The sequence below is a fragment of the Salvia hispanica genome, chromosome 1 (genome assembly GCF_029641045.1).
Source record: "Salvia hispanica isolate PSC_SH4W2 chromosome 1, Shi_PSC_v1, whole genome shotgun sequence".
NCBI classification, from domain to species: domain Eukaryota; kingdom Viridiplantae; phylum Streptophyta; class Magnoliopsida; order Lamiales; family Lamiaceae; genus Salvia; species Salvia hispanica.
Window position 1 is genome coordinate 62,879,984 of NC_142692.1, and position 9,208 is coordinate 62,889,191.

The 9,208-nt window shown below is 33.7% G+C and overlaps 1 protein-coding gene across 1 annotated transcript; it reads left to right on the forward strand.

Annotated features, from left to right (window-relative positions):
• The first annotated feature begins 1,376 nt into the window (after positions 1–1,376).
• Positions 1,377–8,320, forward strand: LOC125223420 (phosphoglucomutase, cytoplasmic-like). Its single transcript, XM_048126559.2, has 19 exons — positions 1,377–1,532; positions 1,608–1,704; positions 3,286–3,367; positions 4,093–4,148; positions 4,534–4,647; positions 4,725–4,787; positions 5,170–5,289; positions 5,433–5,533; positions 5,728–5,787; positions 5,892–5,991; positions 6,067–6,224; positions 6,311–6,406; positions 6,598–6,661; positions 6,737–6,818; positions 6,892–7,067; positions 7,158–7,234; positions 7,496–7,628; positions 7,776–7,892; positions 8,008–8,320. Exons 2-19 carry the CDS (start codon positions 1,624–1,626, stop codon positions 8,077–8,079), a joined length of 1,752 nt encoding a protein of 583 aa, XP_047982516.1. The 5' UTR covers positions 1,377–1,532; positions 1,608–1,623; the 3' UTR covers positions 8,080–8,320.
• The last annotated feature ends 888 nt before the right edge of the window (positions 8,321–9,208 follow it).

Consider the following 9,208-nt stretch of genomic DNA (forward strand, 5'->3'; position numbering starts at 1 on the left):
AATTGATAAACTAGTTGAAATAGTATCAATTGCAGTGATATCTACATTATTAGTAGTGTCATAAGTGATGCAAAGATTTTTAAAATTTTATAATAACTAATGAATCAAAATGATAAACATTTGAACTTACTGTACTTATAAGAGTAGTAAATACATGTACGTAGTACATTTTTAAATTACAGTGCAACGATTAAATATTTTTAATACACTAAAAAGTACTAATAGAAGTAGAAACGTGATATAGGCGTAGCCTATAGGCAGGGGACTTTGACATTTGCCAATCTTATTATTCTCATTAATTTAATTAGTCTTGGTTTTATCATCTCATCTTCTTCCTCAAGCACCAACGAAAGCCATTTTTAAAAAAATTCCTTCTACAATTTCAAATTTCAGCCCCTCATTCTTGTTTAATCTTTTACATTTTAGACTTCACATACAATAGTTTGGTGACGGCTAAAGATGTTTTCCAAAAATTTCAAAATTCTTTGAAGTACAAAATATATAAAAAAAAAGGTAATTTGGGGAGGGCTTATAGTAATTTATTAAATCATCATTCTTAACTATTTATATCTTTTATAACAAATGTACAGTACAAACTAAAATATCATGAACGTATTCATATATTGTTCATCTTGTTTATGTTCAATTCTCTGTTTTCATGGTAAGATTAACGTTCTAAAAAATAATCACAAAGACACATAAACCACCTGTATAAAGTACAATTTTCATTTATGTTATCATCAATTTAAACAAGTACAACTTCTAAACTAACGTATACTAGTACTCCCTATAAAGGAATGGTTTTAAAGTCAAAAAGAATTCCTCATATGAGTTGCTCAATTATAATGTCAGTTGCCCAACTCAAATAATTAAGAGGAAAAATATATTATTACTCCCTCTATTCATGAAAAGTATGAACATTTTATTTAATATGAGTTTAATATATAATTAATAAATTAATAGAGAAATTAAAAATAAGATGATGATATAAGTTATAAATAAAATAATTTATAAAGGTAATTTATTTTTTAATTATTTTAAAATTATAAAGTTCATGGAATACTTTTTAAAATAAATAGTAAAAAAAAGTGAGGTGCCACATAAAGAGGAATGATGGATAATAAAGAATATCCTGAAAAAACGAATAATATAGAGGGAAATTGAATAGAAGAAGAGGAAAGATAGAAAAGCAAAAGGAATTTTAGGTCGACCGACCATGGAACTTCTAATGGGAATAAAGATGATGAAAATTAATCAATTCAAATTTTATTCCTGATGATCCCAAAATAGTAATTCTAATAATTTTATTTGACGATTCATTAATTAATTTCATAGTACTCCACATAAGTAGCTCATGCTTTAAATTTTGTATGGATAAGAGTGTTATGTAAAGAAGAAGATGATTGAATATGGAAGTTTGGTTTTGTTAATTTTAGAGTGAGTGAAAAGCGGAGATCTAACTGTTAGGCCAACGAGAATAAATACACTTTTAATAACCATCACTTTAATTCTCGACACGCATCCATTTCTGCGTAAGCTTCCCTCTCACACATTTTCACAAACACATTGCGATTGCTTGATTCATTTCTGCTGCTGAATCGTTGCAGATTGTTCTGAGCCAAGATGGCATCGTTTAAGGTTACCCGCGTCCAGACTTCTCCAATTGATGGCCAGAAACCAGGGACTTCTGGCCTCAGGAAGAAGGTTTTGCTTTTGATTGTTTTTTTCCTTCCGTTTTTCTGATTCGTGATGATTTTCGTGCTATTCCATGTGGATGCTCATTGTAATGGGAAAGGGGTCTCTGATCGGATCTATACATTTGCCATTTGCATAAATGTGTGTGTGTTTATTTGGTGACATCGTTGTTCTGGTATTTGCATGTTCTGCTTTTACAAAGTTGTTTAATCAGTCGACATTTAATCTGTGGGGGCTATTGTCTAGTGTGATTGTGGAAATGTGCTATAGATCTGATAGGTCTTATGTAAGTGATCGTAATGTTTGAGCTGTAAATAAGTAAATAAATAATTAATCTGTCTTTGTCCATTTGCCAAGGTGTGATAAGTCTATATTTTGAGTTCCCAAATTCAATCGGTGAAGAATCAGGGCTATTTTGCAATTTATGAAACAGATCATAGCGAAGTATCTGGCAAAGTCACCAGATGACCTCCCTTGCCTACGCATGAAACATGAATTTTCTTCTGATAGATTTGAAACCAGAATATGCTAATTTTGCTTCGATTATCATTAACTAAATTTGCAAAATATTGGATTCAGGAACGTGGATCCTTGTTTTAAAAGGTAAATTGGCCCTTTAAATAGGATAATTTTGCTTAATCACATAGTATTTGCTAGGTGCTCTAGAAGCACAAACATGATTCCTTGACTTGTGCTAGTGAGGCATAAGCCTAATGCATAGGATGCTGTGTCTGTGTAGAAACTCAGATAACTTGCCTGATATGTTTTTCCATGTATTTTTTAATCTTAAGACTCAGTAGTCAGTAGGTGTCTTAGGACAAGATTAACATATTAATAAGTTGGCATGTTAAAAGGGAAGGACATCTAGATTGTCTCTTTCTCTTTTGCAACAGAAAGATTGAGAAAGCTCTACGTGTTGGCATTACAGTTTTAGGATGTCTGAAAGATTTGAATGTTTACGATGTCAATTCTTCATTTCTTCCAAATAACTTGAGTTCTTCTTGAATCTGAACTGATATGTAAATACTAAATCTTTAAGTTTTTTTTTTAATTTTGATTTATGAGAATCACGATATTGACATATTTGTATAAATTTGAATTTTCTCCACTTTCTGAGATATGATTTTTGTAAACTGCCTTACTTCTATTCATTTCTCGAAACTAAATAATGAACAAATTTTTCAAATGTGAATGCTCATGACTATATTTTCCTTCCCATTATCCAGATACATTATCATTTTCACATTAAAGGGTTTTCCTCTCAGAACTCTGAGTGAAATGAAAGTGAATGCAGGCATCATGACATCAATCTTGCATGAAATGGAGAAAGTCTTGTTTTTTTGAAATATGACAACCATATTTCATTGTTACCCATGCTCTTCTTGTAACAAGAACTATTATATATCCTTTCAAACAGGTTACAATGTGCTTTCCTTATGTGGAAAATATCTTTAACGTGGTCATGCAAATAATTTCGGAATTTTGCAGAACGGGCCTGTGTACATTTATATGTTCTTAGTGGTTTAGAAGCTTTGCAATATTGTTTCCTGTAGTTGATTCTGATATAACTTTTTGGCATGCATGGTTCAGGTGAAGGTATTCGTGCAACCCCATTACTTGCAAAATTTTGTCCAGGCTACTTTTAATGCTCTTGGAGCTGATAAAATGAAAGGTATATGTTTTATCATTTTCATGCTCTTGGTCATGCTCTTGGAGTAGTAAATAATTGAGATGCTCTCTCACTTCCTGATATGGTCTAATTCTGAAATAAAGATGTACAACTTAATCTTTGATATGATACAAGCAATATTAAGATGGACTAAAGTACACATAATTTATATGCAAAAATTACAAAAGTACCTGTGTGTTTGCTTCAAAAAACTCACGTGTACCTACTTTTATGCAAGATATAAAGAAATCGCAGCTTTGTTATCAATTATCATACTGTGTAATGATATCTTTATATTAGTCTTGTCATTGTACATCTGTATGCATAATTTGAAACTTTTCTATATAATGCAGCCACTAGTCACTCATAGTTTGCTTGATAATGTCTATGCCACCCTCAGAAGTTTTCAATTGGTAACAATTATAGAATTTATTAGCTTTTGAGATTAATGCTCATGGAACCAAACCATCTACTGAAGGTTAGAAGTGTGAACCATCTGATTGGATGTCTTAGTATTTAATAGTTGGTGTAGATTTCCATGTACGTCACTACGTCTTTAAACTGATTCTTTATATTTGTTGTTATCGGAATACATTGCCGGGATTTGGAAAGTGAGACATTCTAATCTTGAAAAACAGGCTACATTTTTGTCATTCCCTAATAGACACACCAGCTCTAGTTTTCTCTTTTCCTGTCAAATTTTATAGTTCTTGCTAAAAACTCTTCAGGTGCTACACTTGTTGTCTCTGGTGATGGTCGCTACTATTCGAAGGATGCTATCCAGGTCAGATGCCTTGTCACTTGATGATACAGTCATCATTGCTAGGTTCATTAGGGTGTAAAATATGTGCTTGTTCATATTAGCCTTGTAAATACAGGAAAATAAGTGAGACTGAGTATTTGAAAGTGATCAAGAAAGTAGTTCGTTAGGTGAAACTTATTTATTTATTGCTCTACATTGTTTGGAATTTGGATGATGGACCTCAACCCTAATTGCTGGACACATAATTGTTATAGACTCATAGTAATAAAATTAGCAACAATAAGTATCAAGTAACATAGGTGGTCTTCAGTTTTGGACTTTCTAGACCACACTAGTGACCCAATGCTTTCTGTTTTGTTTGATCTCAAATATGGTAATAAGTACTAAGAAGTTGTTCCATTGGCAGATCATCATCAAAATGGCAGCTGCAAATGGAGTAAGGCGTATCTGGGTTGGTCAAAACGGGTTGCTGTCTACGCCTGCTGTTTCCGCTGTTATACGTGAAAGAGTAGGCGCTGATGTGAGTATTGACCTTTACTTCCTTGGTAAAATCTTAAATAATGGAACTTTAAACCTTTTCATCTTGAACTTTCTCAGGGCTCCAAGGCAAATGGGGCATTTATACTTACAGCAAGCCACAACCCAGGGGGGCCAAATGAGGTGTGCGCCCGCATTACTTCTTTTCTCCTCTCCTTTGTTCGTCATTATGGGTGTGCTTGTATATGTTCTGCTCCAGTACATCATTGAGTCAGTTTCATTGTGTAGTGATTATGCTTCCACGTCTATGTTTTCTAACAACATCTTTTATTTTTTTATTTTTTGGCATCAAGGTCTGTAAGGAACATGTTACCTGGACATTTTTTTCAGTATCTTCGATTCAATGAATTATCTGTATACATTTACCAGAGAATGATCTGGTCAAGGAAAATATCTTCAGAAGAATACTTCCTTTCTTTCTTTCTTGCCTAGGTGGACATGTTATGCTAAAACCGGCTCCTTAAATCAGAATTAAATTCCCTATCCGTTTTCTTTTGTTTGCTAGGATTTCGGAATCAAATACAACATGGAAAATGGTGGACCTGCACCAGAAGGAATCACTGACAAGATCTATTCAAACACCACCACAATTAAGGAGTACTTGATTGCCGAAGGCCTACCTGATGTATGATTAGTTTCATGGGACAGCGCATACACCCACTCACACACATGTGTATGCATGCATCATATTATGCGCCACATAAGCACACTTGTGGCTGGATCAGTTTTCTTTTTTTTTTCCCTACCAATTTTTAAATGAAACTGCAGGTGGACATCTCCAAAATTGGATTAAGCAACTTTACTGGTCCGGATGGGCAGTTTGATGTTGATGTTTTTGATTCAGCAAGTGACTATGTCAAATTGATGAAGTATGTATCTCAATAGGAATAGTATATAACTTATTGTCCAATTAAGTATAGTTCCCTTGAGAATGACTGGTGCTCAACAGGGTTTTGTCCAACTTTATGAAATAGTAGTGCTACACGACTATTCTGTCCAATTTAGTGCTGTGCATTTTCTCACTAAGCTATACTTCACTTTAATCTAACTCATTGCTTTGCAGGTCTATTTTTGATTTCCAGTCTATCAAGAATTTATTGTCATCTCCAAAATTCACTTTCTGGTATTCCTGTCTCCAAATTTCATCCTATTTTTTAAAAGAATTTCAAAGTAATTTGTTTGGATGAGGCCTATTCTGATTGCATAATCTATGCTTTACAAATTCAGCTATGATGCACTTCATGGTGTTGGTGGAGCTTATGCTAAACGTATATTTGTCGAAGAGCTAGGGGCAAAGGAAAGCTCTTTGCTTAATTGTGTACCCAAGGTAAATTTTTTATTCAAGAAGTTTGTATTTATGGTATTGTTTTTCTGACGTGATTTTTAACTGTCTGTTCTCCAGGAAGATTTTGGTGGAGGACATCCTGATCCTAATTTGACATATGCAAAAGAACTAGTAGCTCGTATGGGATTGAGTAAGTCAGGCAACAATGAGGACCCACCAGAGTTTGGTGCGGCTGCTGATGGTGATGCCGACCGCAATATGGTTCTTGGAAAAAGGCTCGTTTAAAAATTTTATGCTGATTTTGAACATCATTTTTTTACTTATTGTTCTTATTCTGAATCAGCCTTATTTTAATTTTCAGGTTCTTTGTTACTCCATCTGATTCTGTTGCTATTATAGCTGCAAATGCTGTACAGGCGATACCCTACTTTTCTGGTGGTCTAAAAGGAGTTGCAAGGTACTGATCCTGGTTTCGCTTTTCCTGAACATTTTCTCTTTGATGCCTTAGTTGACACATGTTCTCCAATGTATCTTCTATTCTCCATTAATGTTTTATAAGATACGAGCCATTCGTACCTCAATTATATTGTTCTAAATTTAAACTATGTACTAGTAGATAAATCTAATATGATCCATTGTTCTCCTCAGGAGCATGCCCACATCAGCTGCTCTTGATGTTGTAGCTAAGCACTTGAATCTGAAATTCTTTGAGGTACTATGTGATATTAACATTTGTAAAATAACCATGCATTATTTTAGAGGTCTACTAATTTTTATCTCCATGAAGGTGCCAACTGGATGGAAATTCTTTGGCAACCTAATGGATGCTGGAATGTGTTCAGTTTGTGGTGAAGAAAGTTTTGGAACTGGTAGGATCTATTTTGCATACAGAACCATTGTAGGAGCAATGTGGTTGAACATTTTTATAATATTCATAAACAGGCTCTGACCACATACGTGAGAAAGATGGAATATGGGCTGTGCTGGCATGGCTAGCTATTATTGCCTATAAGAACAAAGACAATCTCGGGGGAGATAAACTTGTTACTGTTGAAGACATTGTGCGCCAACATTGGTCGACATATGGGCGTCACTATTACACTCGATATGATTATGAGGTGTGGATGCATGATATAGTTTTACCTCTTTTATTGCGCGTACTACTTTGAGAAATGTGTTTATTAATTCTTTTTTCGTATGCAATGAAGAATGTTGATTCTGGTGGTGCCAAGCAACTGATGGATTATTTGGTCAAGCTGCAATCGAACCTAACTGAAGTCAACAAGTAAGCCTCTTGCCTTCTCCATTCTCCCCTTTCTATTTGAGGGGGGAGTAAAGCTTCTCTCATACTTTTGGCATCCGATTTGCATTTTTTCTGGACTTTTTCCGTCACAATAAGAATTCAGTTGCAAGTAAAAGAAAGATCAAACTACTTGGTTTTGACTGCTAACTTTTAGCTAGGGATTGATTAGAGTGAGAAATGAGAATCTATTCTGCCACTTTCGTAGTTTTATTCTTTTTTAATTCTAAACATATTTTCGAACAGCATTGTAAAGGGAATCCGGTCAGATGTCTCAAAAGTTGTCAATGCTGATGAATTTGAGTACAAGGATCCCGTTGATGGTTCCTTTTCAAAGCATCAGGGAATCAGATACCTATTTGAAGATGGATCTCGATTAGTAAGTTACTCTGTCAAAATGTCTGTACACAGTTTCAGGAAGTTACAGTTTAACTTCTTAATTATCTCGTGAACTTAATATATGTGTACGATACGGTATTAGGACCACTTGAAAGTGCTTGAGTAATATATGCTAACAATTCACCAGGTTTTCCGACTCTCTGGAACTGGTTCGGAAGGGGCTACTATCCGTCTCTACATAGAGCAGTACGAGAAGGATCCATCCAAGATCGGGAGGGAATCTCAAGACGCACTTGCTCCTCTAGTAAGTACTGGATTTTAAAATTGTTTGATGCTACTTATTTATTCCATCCCACCGTTACTCTCCTACGATGCAAACCAAGACGCACACACTCAGTTTTTGTATTCTTCCTATACAGGTTGAGGTTGCTCTTAAGCTTTCTAAGATGCAAGAGTACACTGGCCGATCTGCTCCCACTGTTATTACATAGATGCTGCAGACACAGTGGTGAGGAGTTTGTTTGCACCTCGATATCGTTCGTTGACATAATTTTGTTGAAAAAAATAAGCAATGCAATAACTCTACCAGTGAGGCATTATATACACAGGCATGAAACCATGTACTGAACATGGTCTGTGTTACCTTGTTATGAGGGTTATGGATTTGATTATGTTGTCACCCACATTATTTTGGTATCTGCTTTGTGTTATGTAAGAAGGTTTTATTCTGAATCGGAACATAATATGCATATGGTTACTAATAACAAGTATAGTTTACCAAATAAGGCAAACTTGTGAATCATGGCTGGTTTCAATTCAAATTCTTTGATTAGATGTATATGTTTTTATAATATATTCCCATCGTCCACCTAATACAAGAGCGCATTTGACTGGGTACTAGTTTTAAAAATTATACTTACAGAAAGTGAGTTTTAAATATTAGTGAGATGAGTCTTAGTTTTATATATTTCCTTTCTTCACCATTATTTTTTAATATGTTTTGTAAGATTATTATTTTAAAAAGAATTTATTAATATAGATTATGAATCAACTATTACAGTATTAATTAGCAAACTAAATAAATAAATAAATTATTACAATTAAATTTGATAATTTAAATAACATTATATATTTTTTAAATAAATTCTTATTCAATCATTCTATAGTCTAATTAAATATAAACGTAAAGACGTGACCATATCAACACAATTTTATATTGATATTGTAAGATGTACTATAGATATCAACACGTTATATTCACATATTATGTAAGATGTACTATAGATATACTTCCTCCGTCCTACAATAAGAATCACTCTTATTGTGGGCACGCTTGTTAAGAAATGTAAAGAATATTGAGTTGAAAAAGTTTATAGAACATGATACTCACTTTTTATATTGGTTTTAAATGTGAGTGAAGTGAGTTAGTGAAATGTGAGACATACTTAGCATTTATGGTAAAAATGAAGGGTGACTCTTATTATGAGATAGACTAAAATGACAAAGTGTGAATTTATTGTGTGACGGAGGGAGTATTATTTTATCAAATTTTGACATCGAAACATATGCATGTAAGATCTCGTTAAAATCCTTATAAAATTAACTTTAATATGATACTCC

Coding starts and splice junctions, on each gene's coding strand:
- LOC125223420 (XM_048126559.2), top strand. CDS start 1,624: ATGGCATCGTTTAAGGTTACCCGCGTCCAGACTTCTCCAATTGATGGC. Junction 5,290..5,432: donor TTGCCGAAGGCCTACCTGAT/GTATGATTAGTT, acceptor ATGAAACTGCAG/GTGGACATCTCCAAAATTGG. Junction 6,407..6,597: donor GGTCTAAAAGGAGTTGCAAG/GTACTGATCCTG, acceptor TGTTCTCCTCAG/GAGCATGCCCACATCAGCTG.